General features: G+C 45.7%; 1 protein-coding gene across 1 annotated transcript in view; it reads left to right on the top strand.

The window, feature by feature from the left end:
* Nucleotides 1-23,563, top strand: part of loxl2a (lysyl oxidase-like 2a) — a 94,307-nt gene that overhangs the window by 42,750 nt on the left and 27,994 nt on the right. Inside the window, exons 4-6 of the mRNA XM_084316246.1 lie at nucleotides 1,885-2,093; nucleotides 18,587-18,803; nucleotides 20,724-20,907. Of these exons, the coding sequence (XP_084172372.1) occupies nucleotides 1,885-2,093; nucleotides 18,587-18,803; nucleotides 20,724-20,907 (610 nt within the window). The remainder of the gene's footprint in view (nucleotides 1-1,884; nucleotides 2,094-18,586; nucleotides 18,804-20,723; nucleotides 20,908-23,563) is intronic.

Here is a 23,563-nt window from a genome sequence, read left to right as displayed (position 1 = left end):
CATGTGGAAACACAAGATTTATGAACTAGATCTGTATGATTTACTGTACTTAACACGTGGAAACACAAGATTTATTAACTAGATCTGTATGACTTACTGTACTTAACATGTGGAAACACAAGATTTATTAACTAGATCTGTATGATTTACTGTACTTAGTCGAGCTGGACAATATATTGAATTTATAATATTGATATTGCAATATGAAATAGCTATGATATATATCTTTTTTTTACATTAATTTGAGTAATACACAGTAAGTAAAGTAATGTGAATGTGAAATATCTGGTAAACATGCCTCCCACATGCCCAGAAGATGGACAGAGATCGGTCATTAGGGTTTTCCCACTATCTACAACTACTAGCTACTGAACATCATCGTTACAATTCAGTGAATGACTGAAGATCAATAAGATTCATTCACTTCCCATCACCATACTTCCTGCACATAATCCGGCGGGACGGTTCGTCTCATTCACTCCGACAAAATTCACTTTCATATATATTTTTTTTGTATCTACTTTTTCTCCCATTTTCAATGTTTCTCCCATCCCCAATTTCGTATCGCCCAATTCTACCCTCCCCTGTCTCGAACGCTGTTAGGCCATGCCTCCCACAAGCCGGCTGCAATGTGGACTAAGCCTTACATCACGTGTCCCCTCCGGTACACGAGGAGGCAGCCGTCGCATCTTTTCACCTGCACAGCGCGATCTCTCAGCATCGGGGGTCTGCGTTTGGAGGGCACCCCGCCCCCGCCGCTTCCTGATTCTGCTGCGCAGGCGCACCAACCGACCTGTAGGAGTCGCTGTTCACAACGTCCGATCCCCACCCATCAGCTTCCCACCCCCTAATACTGCCAATTGTATTAGTATAAACGACCAGCCAAGCTGATAGCAATGCGGAGAGCTGGGCTCGAACCCAGCGTCTCCTGCATTGGTGGTGAGCGCCTTGCCCACTGCACCACCTAGCCGCCCCCACTTTCATATATTTAAAGAAAAAACTCGAAATACTATTGCGGTGGAAGTCAGGGAATCCTGAGTTTGTAATTCCAATACTGTGTTCTGGCTGCTGTTCTGGCTGCTGTTTTGACTCTTTTGGTTCTTTAAGTGGTATTTTCTATAGCTAAAATGTATGGTTAACTCCTCTTGGAGGCATGACTTTGACTATACAGATTGTTACTTGTGCAGAACTTGTCACCAGACCACCTTTTTCTCATGTGTCCACTGGAGAGGGAGATGTTCTCTATACTTACCTGAAATCTGAGTTGCATGTGTGATGTCACTAATAGGTGACCTATCATGAGCCAATATGTGGTAAATTGACACCTTTAGGACAGCTGCTGAACAAATTCCTAGTAAATACAGCATCAATGCGTGCTTGTTGGCAATTTGCATATTCATAGATTATTGTGTTTTTAATGAGGGTAAAGGTGCAGAGATGCTGATAAGCAATTTTCAGTCGTTTATTGAACACATTTTTTGTTTTTAAGATTAATTTTTTTAGCGTTTATCGCTTTTATTCTACTGGGCAGTCAAGTAGAGAGAGAGAGAGAGAGAGGTGAAACGGGAGACAGAGTGGGGGGAAGACATTCGACAAATAACGACGGGTTCGAACCCGGGTCGGCCGTGCCGTGACTCAGGCCGTTATGTGGTTCGCCACTGGGGCGCCCCTATTGAACAATTTGATGTACATTTTTTTTTACATATTTATACAAATTTATATTCAATATAGAACCTTTTTCTAAGGGTATTCAAATACATCTGGATAGGAGGGGATCTTTTAACACTGAAGTGAAAGGACACCCCCGCATTCATACAACTCATGACATCCACGTCGAACCAATAATGGCTGTGTATACTGAACAACCCCCACCCCTCCCTGCAGGCTGTCAGTGTACAGGTGGAGGACATGAGGATCAGGGCCACCTACTCCCAGAGGAAGCGGGTCCCCATCACCGAGGGCTTCGTGGAGGTGAAGGATGGAGGCAAATGGAGGCAGATCTGCAACCAGGACTGGGGAAAGATGAACAGCAGGGTGATCTGTGGCATGTACGGCTTTCCCGGAGAGAAGAACGTCAACAGCCGTGGCTACAAGTGAGTATTGCCGATAACAGGCCTACACTGGAAACTAAGGGGAAATAACCTTGTTTACCTTTTCTCCCATCCCCCAATTTAGTCGCTGCGCTACTCTACTGTCGGGCTGGGGAGGGTTTAGACTACCACATGTCTCTGTCGGTCTGGGGAGGGTGTAGACTACCACGTGTCTCCTCTGTTGGTCTGGGGAGGGTGTAGACTACCACATGTCTCTGTCGGTCTGGGGAGGGTGTAGACTACCACGTGTCTCCTCTGTTGGTCTGGGGAGGGTGTAGACTACCACGTGTCTCCTCTGTTGGTCGGGGGAGGGTGTAGACTACCACATGTCTCTGTCGGTCTGGGGAGGGTGTAGACTACCACGTGTCTCCTCTGTCGGTCTGGGGAGGGTGTAGACTACCACATGTCTCTGTCGGTCTGGGGAGGGTGTAGACTACCACATGTCTCTGTCGGTCTGGGGAGGGTGTAGACTACCACACGTGTCCTCTGTTGGTCTGGGGAGGGTGTAGACTACCACGTGTCTCCTCTGTTGGTCTGGGGAGGGTGTAGACTACCACGTGTCTCCTCTGTCGGTCTGGGGAGGGTGTAGACTACCACGTGTCTCCTCTGTCGGTCTGGGGAGGGTGTAGACTACCACATGTTTCCTCTGTTGGTCTGGGGAGGGTGTAGACTACCACATGTCTCCTCTGTTGGTCTGGGGAGGGTGTAGACTACCACATGTCTCCTCTGTTGGTCTGGGGAGGGTGTAGACTACCACGTGTCTCCTCTGTCGGTCTGGGGAGGGTGTAGACTACCACGTGTCTCCTCTGTCGGTCTGGGGAGGGTGTAGACTACCACATGTTTCCTCTGTTGGTCTGGGGAGGGTGTAGACTACCACATGTCTCCTCTGTTGGTCTGGGGAGGGTGTAGACTACCACATGTCTCCTCTGTTGGTCTGGGGAGGGTGTAGACTACCACATGTCTCTGTCGGTCTGGGGAGGGTGTAGACTACCACACGTGTCCTCTGTTGGTCTGGGGAGGGTGTAGACTACCACATGTGTCCTCTGTTGGTCTGGGGAGGGTGTAGACTACCACATGTCTCCTCTGTTGGTCTGGGGAGGGTGTAGACTACCACGTGTCTCCTCTGTCGGTCTGGGGAGGGTGTAGACTACCACATGTCTCCTCTGTTGGTCTGGGGAGGGTGTAGACTACCACATGTCTCTGTCGGTCTGGGGATGTGTCCTCTGTCGGTCTGGGGAGGGTGTAGACTACCACATGTCTCCTCTGTCGGTCTGGGGAGGGTGTAAACTACCACATGTGTCCTCTGTCGGTCTGGGGAGGGTGTAGACTACCACACGTGTCCTCTGTTGGTCTGGGGAGGGTGTAGACTACCACATGTCTCCTCTGTTGGTCTGGGGAGGATGTAGACTACCACATGTCTCCTCTGTCGGTCTGGGGAGGGTGTAGACTACCACATGACTTCACTTCATGCACAAGCAGTCGGGAAACATTGATACTGTATCGCGTTTAAAAAAACCACTTGACATTACGGTATTTTAAAAGCAAGTTACAATATATATATCGTAATTATACTATATGATAATAAATCACTGTGAATTGACATGCGTGACAAAAACATAAAATGTTCAAATGTATGATAGAAAAACAACATTACACATCGTCGATGGCGGAAGAAAACCTTGTTGATTTTAATATATAAATCAACTAATATGTGTGTGTGGTTTTACAAAGTTTAAACAATGGGAAAGCATTAAACCAATCTTCTGTCTAAACCTCGTAACTCTATTCGCCCTCAAATCTGTGTTCGTTTTTTTTATCTCCTGAAAGGTTGGGTTTTTGGAGTTACGAGGTTTTCTTCCACCAGCGACGACATGCTCAATGCATTTGCTTTTAGTCTTTTAACATCTTCACAAAGGAAGACTGATGACTCAAGCCAGGCTGACGTAATGCAGTAATGGATTGTTTGTTTTAGTCACCAACCAAGCCTCTCGTCCATCTTCAGCATGTCTTTGAGGCTAAACAGGCTCAGGGTTTCCTTCTGTGGGGGGGGGTGGGGGTTCTTGGCAGGCAGGTGAGGACAGTCACTGCTGTGGAGCACGTTTTGAGAAGGTGTGGTTCTTCACGAAAAATTCCAACACGGGCTTGAAGCTTCCATAGTAACTCGACAGATGCTGACTCACAATAATGAATGAGGAAAAAAAGAAAGAAGTAAGATGTCGACTGGTGCTCTAGAAGGAGAGGTATTTCACTAAATTACTGCACATGTGCAGCAGAAACAACTTTAATCTAACCGGAGATCTTTCAAAGGGAGACTAACCAAGTCTAACCTAACCTACTTCCTGTAATGTGTCACAAGAGCAACAAAAGGTGACATTAGCTGCTTTCTCTAACCAAAAATAGCCTGGAACCGTTAGCATTTGCAGATCAGGTCAGTGGCATCGGGTCATTTAATGTTAGCAACGTGGCTCTTAAAATTAGGCTTGTTAACTAAACATAGAATCCTCCTGTAAAATGTAATCAAATGTTACCTCTCAACTCACATGCAACAAAATGACTGGTAAACTGGAAAGGAAAACATGGTTAATTTTCGCCACTAAATTGACCTTTTCCTGATCTGTTCTGTAGATCCAGAGCAAAACCAGTTTGTTTAAAAGTCCTGCGTGTTAACGATAGTGCCTGGGTAGAATCCCCACCACAGGAGACAGAACCTGTTCCATTTTCATCCCACGGGCACAGCGTGGTGCATCTTCCTCGATGCATCTTCCTCCAACCATCTGAGACAGAGGGAGGGGAGTGGGAGATTCACAATGCTCCCCTTTGGGCCTTGGAATTTTTCTTTTCATGTTCTAGGGCTAAAGTCGACGTCTAACCTCAAATTGACGTCACCCTCTTCCCAAAGCTAGATGCCACCAAAACGTGGCTTCTATTAGGAAGATGCTTTGTGTCCAGTCATTTGTTAGTCTAAATTCACATTCCACCAAATGAGTCAGATGTTGTTTTGCAGTGGAGTTTTCCTTTTCACGAGAGAAGACCAAGGAGTGCTGCAGGTCTACTGGCAATACGCTCTCCTGACTGTATCCATGTTGATGTTTGCTCTAACTACCATAGCTGCGATAGTTACTTTTCCATGTGTTGCATGACGAGAAGAAATTATTTTTCCTATGACTCCTTGCAGTCAGTGCAACGACATCCATCTTGATCTTCCTCACTATCTTAACGTGGCTGAGGGAAAGGTTGTTGCTAAGCAGGCATGAAAGGACAGATGTTATCGTTGCGCACAGGAACATCACCGCATGAGTGAGCGCATTTCCAGACCCGGCAAGTCATGGAACACGCGAGAACATTCTGTTTCTCTCTTGAAAGCCTCAGGAGCAGGGCTGAGATATAGAGCCCAGCGGAGACTTGCCTGAATGGATGTTCTGTAAGCTTGGTTTGTAATGGATCATTTCTGAGTAGGGAACCTTTTTATTGTAAAAACATATACTTCTCAAAAAAATTCATTTAAAAAAAGCATTTAATGTGTTGACATTAAATAACGTCACGATTCAACTAGGAAGCTAGATTCCTGAAACTATTTCACTAAATTAACTTGTTGTGTGAACACTGTTTGTCATGCAAATACAACATTAATACATCACAAATATATCATAAATACACCATAAATACATCATAAATACACCATAAATACACCATAAATACATCATAAATACACCATACATACATCATAAATACATCATATCTCCAAAAGATTCTTCTGGAATAAGGGAAAACAAACGTGTTTTCTGATTGACAGCCGTGGAATTTTGAACGTATGTAGTGGCCTTTGAATGGGTTTCATAGTCAATAGGATTAAGAAACGTGCTCAAGGAGAACTATGTAAACGTTCAATTCATGTAAAGACACGAAAATCACCTAAACCGATGATAGAAGGCGTTTGCCTAACGTCAGTGAATGATGTGTCTATGAAGACGTCGAAGACTAGATTTTCAGCACTTTCCATCATGAATAGGCGCCAATACAAGTGCATGCTTGCTTTTATGTCCATGGCGGATCTATTCATCACACACACCCACCTCAGGTCTCTGCTGATCTTCACATTGCTGGCCTCCACAAGCTTCTCAGAATATTCACACTGTCTCCAACCACAGCAGAACTACCACCAGACTGGTCTCGGGGACCACATTAGTTTCAGACTTTGCTGTGGACGCAGGTGTTGTTGTTGGGGGAAGGGGGGGGGGGGTCAGATAAGGCAGGCTGGTCATACTTGTGACCATATGGAATGGCCGGGTGTGACGTGGTCTAGTTTGCAGCTGCATTTGTCTGTGTCTATGAGTGGCTTCAGGGAACCTCAACTATTACTCTCTGGAAACATAGGGTAAGAAAACAATTTTTTATAGCTTCAAGCCCTGCGGGGCAGACAGTAAATGTGTGGATCTGGTCACAGTTTCCCAGAAACCCCTTTGCTCTAAGATGCAAAGATGCTTTTGGGAACCATGGTCCATCTTCTACTTTAAAGGGGAATGTCACCACTTTATGAGCTTTATATTCTAGTATTGACTAGAATTACAACCTCATTTGGATGTAAGAGCGCACTCAGAAGCAGCCCCAGATTCTACACAAGACTTTACGAGTGTTCTCTTTTTGATTTCTAGCTTGACTGAACTGTCCTGGGGCACAGAAAGAACATACTATCTTCACTGTCCTGGTACACAGGAAGAACATACTGACTGAAGTTTCCTGGAGCACAGGGAGAACATACTGACTGAACTGTCCTGGAGCACAGGGAGAACATACTGACTGAACTGTCCTGGGGCACAGGAAGAACATACTGACTGAACTGTCCTGGAGCACAGGGAGAACATACTAACTGAACTGTCCTGGTACACAGGACGAACATACTGACTGAACTGTCCTGGGGCACAGGAAGAACATACTGACTGAACTGTCCTGGGGCACAGGAAGAACATACTGACTGAACTGTCCTGGAGCACAGGGAGAACATACTAACTGAACTGTCCTGGTACACAGGAAGAACATACTGACTGAAGTTTCCTGGAGCACAGGGAGAACATACTGACTGAACTGTCCTGGAGCACAGGGAGAACATACTAACTGAACTGTCCTGGTACACAGGAAGAACATACTGACTGAACTGTCCTGGGGCACAGGAAGAACATACTGACTGAACTGTCCTGGTACACAGGAAGAACATACTGACTGAACTGTCCTGGGGCACAGGAAGAACATACTGACTGAAGTTTCCTGGAGCACAGGGAGAACATACTAACTGAACTGTCCTGGTACACAGGAAGAACATACTGACTGAACTGTCCTGGGGCACAGGAAGAACATACTGACTGAAGTTTCCTGGAGCACAGGGAGAACATACTGACTGAACTGTCCTGGAGCACAGGGAGAACATACTGACTGAACTGTCCTGGAGCACAGAAAGAACATACTGACTGAAGTTACTGAACTGTCCTGGAGCACAGAAAGAACATACTAACTGAACTGTCCTGGGACACAGAAAGAATATACCGACTGAACAGTCCTGGAGCACAGGAATAACATACTGATTGAACTGTCCTGGAGCACAGGGAGAACATACTGACTGAACTGTCCTGGAGCACAGGAAGAACATACTGACTGAACTGTCCTGAAGCACAGAAAGAACATACTGACTGAACTGTCCTGGGGCACAGGGATAACATACTAACTGAACTGTCCTGGGACACAGGGAGAACATACTGACTGAACTGTCCTGGGACACAGGGAGAACATACTGACTGAACTGTCCTGGGACACAGGGAGAACATAATATGTGGCTAAGATAGTGGCATTCCCCTTTAAGTCACATATATAATTTGATGTCCATCCTACCAGCTTCTGCTCTGAAGCGAACAACAACACTTGTTTTTTTTCTAGAACGACAATAACAAAAGCATGTCTTGGTCAAGCTCTTTATTGGTTTTATTGGGGTGAAACTTTATTGGGGTCAACGCGTAACTCTCCTCCCCACTAAATTATGCCACACAGTGTCATAGACATGACAGGAACCGCACGTATGCATCCTCACATGATTTTATCACATCTGTGCGAGATTTCCTACCCTTAATAAAGGTGGGCGGTAATCGTAGGCAGCCCCATACTGTTCTCATTACATGGTCTGCTTCATCCAGAAGTAAACCCCCCCTCTCAGCGGCTTCAGGGGCCACTGTTGTTGTGTTCCTTTGTGACCCCATAGGTTGACGACTGCCGTTTAACTGTAGGGTCACGGGACTGTCAAGGAAATTCCCACAACAATGCTGCCATTCTACACCAGATGGACGTCCCCCCCAACACAGAATACCCACAGACTCCCTTTCCCCCGAAACTACTTGAGGTGAAAAGGTCGTAATGTGTTCCTCTGATTTACGACATGGCTGTGTGAGCAGAAGACCCACGTTTAAGTCACTTGTATCACAACAAGGTTGCAGCTTCAAATAGTCATTGGTCTTTGCTTTGTCTACCATGACTGTCTCCTAGTTCGTATTTCTATCTCACACGAGAGGGAGTATACTGCAAATCATCTGTCAATACAGCAAATTGAATGTCAACAACAGTAGAATAATACTGTACATTTACTAATGGAGCCTTCTAGTGCTGTCAGAAATATTGTACATATGGTACGGCTGGGTAGCATAGAGGTCTAAGCACTTGCCTACCACCGCAGAGACTCTGGGTTTGATTTCTGCTGTCAGCGGTACCTCCGGCTTGGTCACCCATTCCTACAAACACAATTGGCAGTGTTGGCAGGTGGGAAGCCGGTGGGGTATGAGTCCTGGAGCGCATAGTCTACATACAGCTACAATCATTCCTTGAACACAACACCATCCATGATAAATTCCAATCTGGCTTTAAACCACGACACAGCACTGAAACGGCCCTCCTCCGTGTCTTAAATGACCTGATTTCAGCTGCTGATGCAGGCAACCCATCCCTACTACTACTCCTTGACCTCACAGCCGCCTTCGATACGGTAGATCACCACATCCTTTTAGCTCGCCTCGAGCATTACGTAGGCCTTAGGGGCCCCGTCTTAGACTGGTTCCGGTCCTACCTAAGTAATAGGACCTTCTCTGTCCAACTTGGTGACTTCACTTCCTCTGTGGCCCCCCTCACCTGCGGGGTGCCCCAAGGCTCGATATTGGGTCCCACCCTCTTCCTCCTATATATACTCCCCCTAGGCCAGATCTTGGCAAAACATAATATCTCATTCCATTGCTTTGCCGATGACGTGCAGGTCTACCTCCCCCTAAAACCCACCCAAGGGAAAACATCAATACAACCACTACTTGACTGCCTGGCAGAGATCAAGTGCTGGATGTCTGAAAACTCCCTGACACTAAATGAAGGGAAAACAGAGGTCATTGTTTTTAATAGTGCCCCCCCGGCCCCCCTCATCGACGCACTTGGTCCCCTGGGTCCAAACCTCTCCACCTCTGTCAGGAACCTCAGGGTTATCTTCGACAGCAATTTAAATTTTTAATTTATCAAATTTTTTATTTGATAAACAGGTCAGCGCCGTAGTCAAAAACTGTTTTTACCACCTCAGACTCCTGGCGAAGACAAAGGCATACCTCTCCCAAAGTAACCTAGAGACGGTGATACATGCCTTTGTCACCACTCGCCTCGACTACTGCAATGTCCTCTACACAGGCATCGACAAATCCCTGTTTCGCCGCCTACAACTGGTGCAAAACGCAGCCGCGCGCCTCCTCACCAAAACAAAAAAACATGAGCACATCAGCCCAGTTCTGGCCTCACTCCACTGGCTGCCTGTTCGCTTTAGAATAGATTTTAAATTAGCCCTAAATGTTTTTAAATCACTAAATGGCACGGCTCCTCCCTATCTATCCGAGCTCTTGCACCGCCACACCCCCCACCGATCCCTCAGATCAGCTGACCAGCTGCTATTGGTGGTGCCTAGAACTAGGCTCAAGACTAGGGGAGACAGAGCCTTCTCCACCGCAGCGCCTAGACTGTGGAACAGCCTCCCCCTCAACATACGGGCCGCCCAGACCGTGCAGGTTTTTAAATCACTTTTAAAAACCTACCTGTTCTCCCTGGCCTGCCCCTCCACTTAATCACCACTAGACCTCTGGCACTTCTATCCTCTTTGTTTTACTGTGTCCTACCTGTTTTTTATATTCATTGTTTTACTGTGTTTTAAATTTTATATCTTGCATCGTATTAATTAGTTTTTTATCAACCTGCCTGTGAAGCACTTTGGTGCCAGCTGCCGCTGCTTGGAAATGTGCTATATAAATAAAATTGACTTGACTTGACTTGGTTGTTGCAATAGTGACTCCTATTGGTCGGTCGCGGTGCCTGTTCAGCAGGGAAGGGATCTGGGGGAGATGGTGTGAACCTCTACACGCGTTACGTTCCCCCAGTTAAACACTGTCTGGCTGGCGACTCCACATGTATCGGAGGAGGCATGTGGTAGTCTACATCCTCCCCAGACCGACAGTAGGGCAGCATTTAGTAGTCTACACCAGTGGCAGCTGCTGACCAAATTTCTTGGTGAAGCACAAAATTATTATATTATATTATATATTAAATTATATTTTTTAAACATCCCCAACGCTGCAACACCCCCATTCCTCCCAGGTGTCAGGCTCCTCATTCGCTTCCATTCATTTTGGGGACCATGTTTAAATATCTGAAGTATAAACAAACTATACTGCTGTGACGATTTCAATAAAACAGACCATTCTGAGTCAATGGTACAGCAAAACTGTACATTAGGTCAATCCCATTGTCCCGTGGGATTATGCCCCCCCCCCCCCTCCCCGCGGCGATATTAATATTTGATTAGAAACGCAAGCAAGGCTTGCGGCGACTCATGTGGTCCTTGGGGGCTACCTGGTGCCCACACGAACCGTGTTGGTGTATTACACACGCAAGGCCACAGCGGGCCAATGAATTCATAATATAAAAATAATAATAATAATAAAAAATATATATATTTTAAATGCACTCACCACACAACAGCCAAAGCAGTGACCGATCTCATCTTCCATTGAATATTGCAGCGTCCTTCTTTCCTTCTCTATTGATATCTCCTCATCACATCTTGGGAATCATAAACATTCCTTCCTTCCTCACTTCCCTAAAGCGTCTTGTTACTCGCTCTGCTCTCGTCCCCCCGGCCCCCTCCTCCTCACGAGCTCCATGTAACGCGGAAGTGCAGTGGTCTATGCCATGTCTCGCAGCTCCTCTTTGATTGAGTCTCAGACCGTCGAGGGCTGTCAATCATTCAACCCGCGTTCGTGTGTAGCGTGCGCAAAGTTGCACGGGCAGGGCTTAGATGACTCAAATAGCCTATTTTGATTGGATAATAGAATAAAAAGATCAACCCATGCAGGGAAAGTTGCACTTGAGTGATTGACAGCTAGCCATTACTGACTGCAGGCCTGATCAGAGCGCTCAGAGCTGTCACTTTTGGCCATTTTTGAAGAAAAAAAATTCACTGGCATTTCTTTTTTACAGAGGAAAACATTTCTAATAAAAGAATTATAATAATAATAAAAAAAAACATATACATATATATGTAAATTAATAATAATTATGTTGTCATGGAATAACCTCCACTGGTCTACACCCTCCCCAGACCGACAGACAGTAGGGCAGCATTTAGTAGTCTACACACCCTCCCCAGACCGACAGTAGGGCAGCATTTAGTAGTCTACACCCTCCCCAGACCGACAGTAGGGCAGCATTTAGTAGTCTACACCCTCCCCAGACCGACAGTAGGGCAGCATTTAGTAGTCTACACACCCTCCCCAGACCGACAGTAGGGCAGCATTTAGTAGTCTACACCCTCCCCAGACCGACAGTAGGGCAGCATTTAGTAGTCTACACCCTCTCCAGACCGACAGTAGGGCAGCACAACAACCAGGAAGGGAATGAGCAGAACGACTAAATTGGGGGATGGGAGGAAAGATAGAAAGGCAATATATATATGTACCAGTGGCGGCTGGCCGATAGGGGCGCTAGAGCGCCGCCCTCCCTGGTTAAAAGAAGAAGAATACGATTTTTTTTTTGCCCTATAAATAAAATAAACATGTTTAAAATGAATCATATTTACTCATTTTAAGTATGTTTGTGTTTCAATGCACAATATAACGTTAATATATCAAATATAAATAATTGTTTTCATTAACAGGAAGTGACTCCTTTCCGTAGCCGCATTTCTCTCGGGCTAGACGCAATAGCGCTTACAGTGGGCGTGCACTGGTTTCATCGCTGTATCCGTCGCAGCCAATCAGTGCGTAACGCGCTGTGCGCTGAAATATGATGTATTATGATGGAAGCCGGGCGCTTTTCCAAGCGATCTATTATCATCTAAGCAAGCAGCGTCGAGACTTTCCGTAGCCGCATTTCTCGGAGACGCTCTCTCTGATTGGCCGACACCAATTTCTGGTTAGGAAGTTAGTTAGTTAGTTACTCGATGCTGTTGTGTTGTGATGCAGTCACTCTGGACAGTGGATATACATCGACAACAACAGTCTGGGACTGTGGGACAGTGGACATTATACACTTTATCAAGCCCTCCGGTTGAACCACGTTTCAACTAAACACAGTGAGTTAATGAGTTAATGCGGTCTCTCTCTGTCTCTCTCGCTCTCTCTCTCTCTCTCTCTCTCTCTCTCTCTCTCTCTCTCTCTCTCTGTCTCTCTCTCTCTCTCTCTCTCTCTCTCTGTCTCTCTCTCTCTCGCGCTCTCTCTCTCTCTCTCTCTCGCTCTCTCAACACAGCCTGTTAATTTCGCTGTGGGTATTGCATAATGGCTGAATGAATGAATGGTAACTTGTTTAAAATGACAAGATAGGCCTATATATATGTGTTCATTATTGGATTGATGATCATACGTGTACTAGTGTAGTATGAATCAATTAACTCGACTTAACGTTGGTAACGTTATGAGTCAGTATTCGCTTGGTCAGCTTGGTCAGATGCCCGCGACCACCCAAATGTAGTTCACACCGGCCGCCACTGATATGTACATATGACTTGAGTGCACATGAGTGACCCAACAAAGAGGAATTGCGAGTGGGAAACTCGCAACATTTCTCGGAAACCTGAGTTGCTGAGCTGGGGGTGTGCCAACACACACACATGCACACAGAAACGCTTCAAGTCACAGAAGTTATTATCATTGGCTAGAAAGAACATATTAAAACGTCAATTTGTAAGGATTTGTTATGTGTAAGATAGTTGCATGTTATTGCATAATTTCTGAGATAAAACAAGAAGCTCAAATATTTTTTATTTGACTACTTCCATGTTGTTATTATTACCAGGTTTCTGACAAAAAGTTGGACATGAGTGAGTGACGTGTTGTGTTTACGATTTCCAACCCAAGAACTAGGAACTTCCCTGGAGGACTTATAACTAGGGGTGTAACGGTACACAGAAGCCACGGTTCGGTACGTACCTCGGTATTGGGGTCACGGTTCGGTACGAGTTCGGTACAACAGAAAATATTTTTTTATAATAATTATATTAAAAAAATTATATATATATTTTTTAATATATTATATTTATGATAATAATAATAATTATTATTAAATAGCATAATTTTCTATAGGCTTGCTGTGGTAGTCAGTGATACTGATGTCATTCTGTGTTCAGGCATCCACTTTACATTTACATTTACATTTAGTCATTTAGCTGACGCTTTTATCCAAAGCGACTTACAAGTTCTGTACGACAAGTCATCAGGAAGGGCACAACTCTATCAGCTGAGTAACAATGTTCATCAAAGTGTTGAGTGCTACAGTGTAGCTTAGTTTATTAGGACAAGTGCATGACAGTAAGGTTAGTTAGGGTTAGATATATTTTTATTTAAAAAAAATTATTCAGATAATGGTTGAAGAAGTGCTTCTTTTGTCAGGAAGGGGCGGATCCTTCTGACGTTGCTCAGGAGGAATCTGCAGGTTCTGGTTGTCCCTGCGATGTGAGCAGAGAAGTTCAACTGGTCGTCGAGGACAACACCAAGGTTCTTGGCGGTCGGGGACGCGGTCACAGCTGCATTCTCGACTGTGATGGAAAGGTCGGTCAGGGGGGAGGATTTGGCCGGCAGGTAGAGCAATTCTGTTTTGCTTAGGTTCAGTTTGAGGTGGTTGGTCGTCATCCAGGCGGAGATGTCAGACAGACAGGCCGAGATCCGCTCAGAGACGTGAAGAAGAAGAAGAAGGAGAGAAGAGTTGAGTATCATCTGCATAACAATGATACGAGAAGCCATGAGACGTGATAATGTTACCCAGTGATTTAGCGTAGAGGGAGAAGAGAAGGGGTCCTAGGATCGAGCCCTGGGGGACACCCGTCCGCAGGGGGCGGGTGGCCGACAGGGTCCCTCTCCATGACACTTGGTAGGAGCGGTCATTGAGGTATGATGTCAGCCATGTCAGCGCAGAGCCAGCTACTCCCATTCCTGCGAGGGCCGCGAGGAGGATCTGATGGTTGACTGTGTCGAAGGCTGCAAATAGATCTAGGAGAATCAGGACAGAGGAGAGGCCTTTCGCTTTTGCTAAGTGAAGTGCCTCTGTGACCGCCGTTTCTGTGGAGTGGTCAGTCCGGAAGCCAGACTGATTAGGGTCTAGGAGGTCATTCTGTAAGAGATAAGCAGTAAGTTGGTTGGATACAGCACGTTCAAGTGTTTTAGAAAGGAAGGAGAGAAGAGAGACAGGACGATAGTTGCCTATGACGGTGGGGTTCAGGGTTGGTTTTTTTATGAGCGGCGTGACTCTGGCTTGTTTTAGGGAGGTGGGGACCACCCCCGAGTTGAGTGAGGAGTTGATGGTTGCAGTTAGGAATGGGAGGATGTCTGGTGCTATGGTCTGGAGGAGTGGGGAGGGTAGCCGGTCCAGCTAGCATGTAGTCGGACGGTTCGACGTTACCAGTGTCAGGGTCTCAGCTTCTGTAATGGGAGAGAAAGATGACAGAGTGAAGGATGAGGTTCTCGATTCAGCATTTGGAATGGGTGGGGGTTGGGAGAAGGAGCTGTGGATGTTCTCCACTTTTTCCTCAAAGAAGATCACGAAGTCTTCGGCAGAGAAAGATGAGGGGGGAGGGGGTGGGGGGGGAGTGAGGAGGGAGGACATGGTAGCATGCAGTTTGCGAAGATTCTTGGCAGAGGCCTCGATCCTATGGTGAAAGAAGGAAGCTTTGGCATTAGTAATGGTTTTGGAGAATGATAACAAGAGGTTGTGATATGTGTTGATGTCAGCAGTGAGGCGTGACTTTCTATACTTCCTCTCAGCCGCTCTCAGGACCTGTCTTTGTTCTCTCACTGGATCTGTCAGCCATGGACTGGGTGGGGAACGGCGGGCAGGTTTCTCAATGAGGGGACAGAGCTTGTCGAAGGAGGTTGCAAGGGCTGAGAGGAGGGTGGAGGTTGCCATCTCTGTGGGGAGAGCAGAGAAGGTGTCACTCAAAGGTAGAGCGGATAGTATGTCAGAGGAGAGGGTGGAGGGGGATAGGGAGGGCAGGTTGCGTCTGAGTGAGACGGTTTGAGTTGGGGTGAAGACCTTTCGGTTAAGCATGAGAGTTAGTGAGAAGGATATGAAGGAATGGTCAGATACATGTAGGGGAGTTACCGTGGTGTTAATGATGCTGGAGTTACGGGAAAATATGAGATCCAAGGAGTTACCTGCTTTGTGGGTGGGAGGCATGGCAGTGGGAGTCAGGTCAAACGATTGTAGAAGGGAGACCACTGGGACCGACTGAGATGAGTCAGGCAGGTTGAAGTCGCCAAATAGAAGGAGAGGGGTACTATCTTCCGGTAAGGAGCTTAGAAGCATGTCCAGCTCAACTGTGTGATCGAGGGGACCTGGAGGGCGATAGAGTGTAACAATGGTGAGATTGAAAGGATTAGAGACAGATACTGCATGATATTCGAGAGAGGAGAGTGACAGATCTGTGAGTGGTGTTAAGTTTGTACCATTTGTAGATAATGCTGCAGGTGTTGATGAGTTCATGGGGGTTATCCAGGTCTCAGTTAGAGCCAGGAGCTGCAGATTTTGACTATGGGCGTAGGCAGTAATGAAGTCAGCTTTCTTGACTGCTGATTGACAATTCCATAAGCCTACTGCCCCTTTAACAACTTATCCTTGCGCATCCTTAAGTTTCAGTTTCACTTCCACGACGAGACTGAATACTACAGAACAGAGATGACATGTTACTTACAACAATGGCAGAGGATTATTTGGATTTAAACACAGTGGAGCTCAGATGATCTGTCCGGACTCCGGAAAAGTATGTTTCTTTTTTTTATTTGATTGTGGGGAGAATGTTGATGTGTGTCGGCGACGCGTGTGTGTGTCTTTCCCTTGGTTTCATTTAATTAACGTTATTGAGCGAACAAGAAAACGACCCTGCAGCTGTTCCAATGTGTGCCTTTCTCGTGCACTCGCCCGCTTTGAACTGAAGTCGGAGAGGGAGGGATGCGGAGCGTTTTGCGCACGCTCCCGACTGCGTGTGTGTGTTTCCCCATGCGCGTGGTGTGTGTGGGGTGCTCTGTGTCCCTCTCTCTCCCTCTCAGTCTCTCTCTCTCTCTCTCCCTCTCTCTCGCTCTCCCTCTCTCCCGACTGTGACGGTGTGCCGCGCGCTGTTCTCGCATGTGCGACTGGTGTGTTTGCGCTGAGGCGTATTCGCCGTATGGCGCGCGTACCGCACCATGATGGCCGTACCGTAAATTTGCGGGACGAATACACGTACCGTTACACCCCTACTTATAACTGATAGTATAACCAGATAACTTATATAATGAGGAGTTTTGAACGGAGAACAAACAAACATTCAGAGAAAATAATTAATTGTTCTGTTATTTCTAGGGCTGTCAGTTTATCGCGTTAATTAGATTAATAAAAAAAAAACATTTGCATGTTCTTGGTATCTGATTCTAGGGACATCTATGGATCTCAGGGAATGTATTCCCAGTGTAAATTGTAATGAACCAAATGAGAATATCAATTCAATTCTTTAAAAAAATTCAATTATCTTAGACTGTGAATAACACCATGCAAAAATGTACCAGACCTGAAAAATCTAAGCAAATGAATAAAGGGAAGATGATTAAACAGAAGGTTTTGTAGATACAGTACTGAATTCTGCCATCCGGACATGCAATTTGAAATATGATTATAGAATATAGAATATCAGACCTAAAATGGTTATGCGATTAAAATGCGATTCATTAGATTAATTAATTACAAATTCTGTAATTAATTAGATACATTTTTTTAATCGCCTGACAGCACTAGTTATTTCATGTCGAGTAAAATTATAATCTACTTAATTTCGAGGGGAAATGTGAGTTTTAAAGATGTTTAAAATGAATAACTATCTCTGTGGTGAGTGGTTGCCACACTCACTGTTATGGTTTGTAACCGACCTCAAACGCAACGGCACAGACAGGTAGTTCAGAGTTAGCCAAATACTAGGGCATATTTATTTACAGAGTCAAAAAAAGGGTAAAGTACAATTATCAAACAAACAGGGAGACTGCCTTCGGCAGAGTCATCTGCGGCTCTGCAGAATCCTCCTGGTGATAGCGGTGGGGAAATGGCATGTGACGTTGTAGCGGCTCTGCAGATACTCCCAGCCTCCACTCAAGGTGGAAAACGGAAAGAGAGAGAGAGGTATCAGAAACAGTCCAACGAAACACAGAGGCAGTGTGGTTCCCTCCTCCCTTAGCTGTGTCCAGAACCAATTGACAGTGACAGTCTTCAGTGTTCCCCACAACACACAATTAGCTGAGTCAGTGCAAACAAAACGAAATCTTCAGTGTCTCTTCTAAAACACACAATCAGAATAATCCAGAGGGGTAACGAAATCTTCAGTGTCTCTTCTAAAACACACAATCAGAATAATCCAGAGGGGTAACGAAATCTTCAGTGTCTCTTCTAAAACACACAATCAGAATAATCCAGAGGGGTTTGGTTCCACTCACCCAAGCGCAACGCGTAAAAGCGGGAAAACGAGGCGCAGCTCCAAACGGGGAACAAGGTTCTCAACAGCGGTTCTCCACAGAAAGGTCCTGGAGAGAAAGTAGACCAGGAACAGCAACGGGGAAAAAGCAGGCAAATGCAGTTGTATTCCAGAACGACCCAACATCGATAGAAAGAAGGTCCAGGTATATAAAGCCCTCTGGGGTGCTGATTAGAACACACATCAGGTGCGTGATGGTAATTGATACTTGACCTAGAAGTGTGCGTTAGGCAACGGACCAATCATCACAGCACCCCAAGAAGCGTGTGGCGGGGAATGCACCAATCCTCACACTCACTAAGGACTTTGTGGCAGAAACCACCGGATGACAAAATGTGTAGAAGGGGGTCAGGTCTTGTTAGCCTTGTTAGTTGCCATTATCAAGATGGCGACGGAGTGAGCGGACTCCTCTTGAGAGAGACGTTGGTATAACCATCACCTGTACCTCTTCCCGCCGCAGGCTGCTGTCCAAGCGCCGTAAGAAGAACTACTGGGGCTTCTCCGTCAACTGCACCGGCAACGAGGCCGACCTCTCCGACTGCAAGTTGGGCCGAGAGATAGAGCTCAAGGGCAACATGACCTGTGACGAGGGCATGCCCGTGGTGGTCAGCTGTATCCCCGGACGAGCCTTCGCTCCCACCGTCAGCGCTGGATTCAGGAAGGCCTACAGAGTGGAGGTAAGGGGTGATGCTACATACTTGTGAGAGAGAGCTTCATGGCAGAATGATTGGGCTGGGTGATTTAATTTGAAAACTTTATTTAAACTCATAAGACACTGAGGTTACCCTCTTTTACAGTGACGACAAGCTTACAAAACAACATTTATCAGATATATATACATTTATCAGTTTATCAGATATTTCATACATATAGGCACAATGAATAAGAATAAACAATTAAAAATCAGCTAATATAATTCAATTCAGTGATAATTCAATAATTTATCATCTTTCAGTTAGGATGAAATCGTGATATTGAGATGTTGTGATACACAATTCTGTTGTCTATTTTGATCATAAGAAGCACATATTAACAAAATGTTATCTGAAATATTTGAGAGGATGTCATGTGAGAATCAGCAGTTTTGGGTCTATGTCACTCTTTACATTAACCATGCCGGCCGATGAGATTAAGGCTCTTTCTCAAATGCACGACCAGACTCTTTAATCATGATTCACTGAAAAGAAATCTGTTGTAATTGAAACCCCATCGTCTCCAGACTGCTTTTAATACAAGAAGTCAAGAGTACGAGACCGGAAGAGGTTTAGTTCCATCGTGAACAAATGGACAATGTCTTAGTTCCCAAATACTTGAGAGTCTAGCTCATGGTCTAGTTTTCTTACCGCTAAGGTCACCCTGGTCCAACAGTAAGATTAAAACCCAGCTGTGAGGTGGTCCAGTTACGCATCTGCCACTTTCTGGCTCAGAGTTGGCCTGAGAAAGTAGAGGGAATAAACCATAAGCATTAGCTTACTTACCGGTATTCAGCCACCGGTTTATACTGTAGCTAGCATATCAACTTTAACCCTTTCACTACCACACTACAAAGGGTTAACGCTTTCACTATCACACTACAGAAGGTTAACCTTTCACTACCATACTACAGTTAACTGTCTGTAGTGTGGTAGTGAAAGGTTAACCTTCTGTAGTGTGGTAGTGAAAGGGTTAAACGGATAGTTCTGATTTTTGGAACCCTAGCCCCATTTCTTGATCCATGCTGTTCCTCACACTAGCTCTGGATAGTTAGCCTTAAACCAATGCAAAGTCAATGGGGTCGAGCTTCTGTCTACAAGCTGACTGAGGCTCACTCTACTTGCACTGTGGAGTCGATTCCAGTGAGCCTCGGTCATGCGTTGCCATAACTTATTTTTTGAAGAAACCTGGGTTTATTGAGTCAACTAAATTGGAGAGTGAATCTGAAATGGCAACTTTATGACGCTCTTTATTTTGTAAAAAATAAAATAAAAATAAAAGCCAATAGAGACAGGATACTTGGACAAATAAGTTAAGGCAACTTATTATTTTTTACAATGTGAATTCTCCTCTAGAGGCAGAGGAACCTTGAGGAAAGGAATATACAGAATTCCTGACAATTGCCAGTGACAGTTCTGAGCTGAGTATTACAGATAGTGGAAATATGTCTGGACAATTAAAGGTTGGACACTCCACAGCTGGTTGTGATGCTTATGGAACCGCTCATTCAGAGATATCTGAGACTGTACAAATTAGGCTTATTAATTTCAGCTCTGAACTTCCTTTAGTGTAAAGCCAAGTTTTTATAGAGTCAAGTCAAGCATGGTCCATGGCACAGGGATCTACAACAAGATCCCAATACTTCTGTTCTTCATTCAGGTTCAGGGGTGTTCATATTTAACACATTGACCTTTAACCAACTCTTGGCCTCGGTCCAACAGCACTGGATGTTCAGTATTTCCGGGCCGTTAATGAGACGGCCTGAGGCCAAACAGCTGGTAACCATAAACTGGACGAGAGCTACACATCTGACACAGAGACAGCTGTTAACACACAACTTCCAGAGCGTTTTCCACTAACTGTATTGTTTTTGTGGGTGTGTGTGTGTGTGTGTGTTCCCATAGCAACCGCTGGTGCGCCTGAGAGGCGGGGCCATGATCGGGGAGGGGCGAGTGGAGGTGTTGAGGAACGGAGAGTGGGGGACGGTCTGCGACGACAACTGGAACATCCGCGCCGCCACCGTGGTGTGTCGCGAGCTGGGCTTCGGCAGCGCCAAGGAGGCTCTGACCGGCGGCCGGCTGGGAAAAGGTACCTTCTGATCTGTCACCAAACACACAACAAAGGTTCCGGGGGATACTTTTCTGCACCGATTCATGGTGGAAATGTCTTTATAAGGCTCCCAGGCATTCTGTATTGCTTTTAAATATTTATTCTCCTGTATTGTTTCTGCACATTCAAAAACATATCACACATGTTTTTTTTATTTGTATTTTTTTCAGAATCATGTAGGCTACATATCAACAACAAATCTTGTCAAAATCACAAGAAATCACATCTTTAAAGATTAGGCTACTCTTACAGGAGTATATGAGTATTGTGAGATATTACTATTATTATAGTATTTTCGGGAGGGGGGTGTCTTTCATATTAGCTATATTTTTTGAGGGGGACCTCTTCTTGTACCTCTTCTCAATATTAAGGGGACATATCCCCTTCAACCCCCCCACCCCCTAAATCTACACCTATGGAGTACTATTTATTTAGTACGGGCCCCGGTGGGAATGGAACCCCTAACCCAATACAGACAGTGCCATTACTGCTGAAGTACCCCTGAGCAAAGACACCTAAGCCCTGTGTATGTGTTTACCAACCTGCTCCAAGGACCAGTATGAAACATTATCAGATTCTAAATACAGTACTGAGCTTCAACATGAAGGGCAGTTGATGAATGGGTCATTCTGCTTGTGAAAACAAAGCATAGATAAACAGTATAACCTTGGCAGCGTTAGAGCCGTGCTCTCTAACCACTGAGCCACACTGGAATAATGAACCATGACTGAATGACCTTTCTGGTGCCTGACTGAGACCCAGTAGAGAGAAAGAACCCCCCCCCATGTATTCACATTAGGCTGTGCTTCCATAACACTGTAGTAAACCCTGTTCACTGCCACACGACAGCCGGTTAACCCTTTCACTGTGACTGTTGTAAATTCCCCATTATTTGTTATGCTGTGTATTGTTATTTCCAGTCAGGCACTTCTTTGATGGCCCAGGGGTCCTATTATTTATAGTCTGGCATCTCTCTGGACAGCCCAGGGGTCCTAATGGGTTTAAATACAGCGGCCATCTTGCCGCCCATGTGTTCCATTGCTGTCTGCTTTCCCAGTGAGAGAGTGCATTCATGAACTAAAATACCACTCACTCAATCTTTGATTGCTCCATCCAGCCCTACGACCTGGATGGAAGCATATCGCTCAACAACAGAATCCTTAATAAATACGAAAGGACTGTTCTCTGTGTCTGCGTCCGCTCTCTGACCGGGGTGTGCCCTTCTGGATGAAGTGGCTCCAGCAAACTTTGCAAACAAGCATTATATCTTCAATAGTGACAATACAGAAGGTTAGCCCTTTACTATCACACAATCGACGGTGATGCTCCATCATTAGCATCATTAGCTCTGCTAATTAGTCACTCCTATCAAGTAGTCTTCGGACGACTAATTAGTGAGTGAAATTAGACTGTTCCCCAGTTCTCTCTGGACCCTCTGGACGTCCCCCAAGGAGCCCGCGGGCCTCACGTTGACAACCACTGCCTGATTGTTCACGTGAAAATGTAACAGTAGGTGGCTGAGACCGACTGCAAATATCCACCTTATCACAACCCCCGGCCGAGGCCTTGTATGGAACCTCCTATGAAAAGACACCTGCTATGCGATGAGTTAAATCAGTCTAGACCACAGTCAGCATAGAGAGGCTCAGCGGGATACTGGACGCCCTCACATCAAACAGGAAAGAGACTTTGGGAGGGGGAGAGGGGGGTATAGAATAGCACACGGTAATCTTTGCACCCTTGGACCAGAGTGTTCATGGGAATGCCGGCCGTCACTCTCTTCCCAGAGAATCAAGACAATCCGCCAAGAGAAGAAAGAGACCTTTTATCGGATCCAGAGGAGGAATGCGTTGTTGGAGACTGCAGACGGGTTATTTCAGTATGAAAAAGAAATGTTCAGGATTCGACCAGCCTTCGCTTCGACTTGTGCCGTCCCAGACTCCCCACACTGACCATAGACTTGGAACGACGAAGTGCGTTTGTTTTCAGAGGTCATTCGCGACAACCAAACATCCAATAAAATGTATTGTTAGCCGAAAGAAAAGGGTTCAACTTCCCAGGGATGTGAAAGAGGCACTGAGAAAATAACGTTACTCCTTCATTTGGTGGAATCAGACAGTAGGGCTGGGCGATTAATCCAGTTTCAATTTCAAGTATTCCCACGATCATGAAAGCAAGATAATCGAGATAAAACGATTATTGTGCCGCGTTGCTCTCATTTCGTCTTGTGTCGTAAATGCAGCGCACCCTTCCTTCACAGCTTTACAATGAGTATTGGCAACAGAGTTCAGAGTCGTACAGTATGTGGGGCGGCGTGGCTCAGGGGTAGAGCGGGGCGTCCAATGATCGAAGGGTTGGTGGTTCGAATCCCGCTCAAGCCCATGTCCATCCCATTGCCGTTGTGTCCTTGGGCAAGACTAGTGGTTAACACTGTCGCCTCACAGCAAGAAGGTCCAGGGTTCGAATCCCGCTTGGGGACCAGGTTTCCATGATGCCAGTTACCCAGGTGGGGTATCTCCCAGGCCTTTCTGTGTGGAGTTTGCATGTTCTCCCCGTGCTCGCAAGGGTTTCCCCCCCGATAAGATAAACCCAATGGAAAAACATGCACAACAACAAGATCGCTAACGCTGTGGCG

Source organism: Notolepis coatsorum (genome assembly GCF_963971535.1).
Source record: "Notolepis coatsorum genome assembly, chromosome: 6".
NCBI lineage: Eukaryota > Metazoa > Chordata > Actinopteri > Aulopiformes > Paralepididae > Notolepis > Notolepis coatsorum.
Note: the sequence above shows the minus strand (reverse complement) of the source record. Positions and strands in the feature narration are given on the sequence as shown.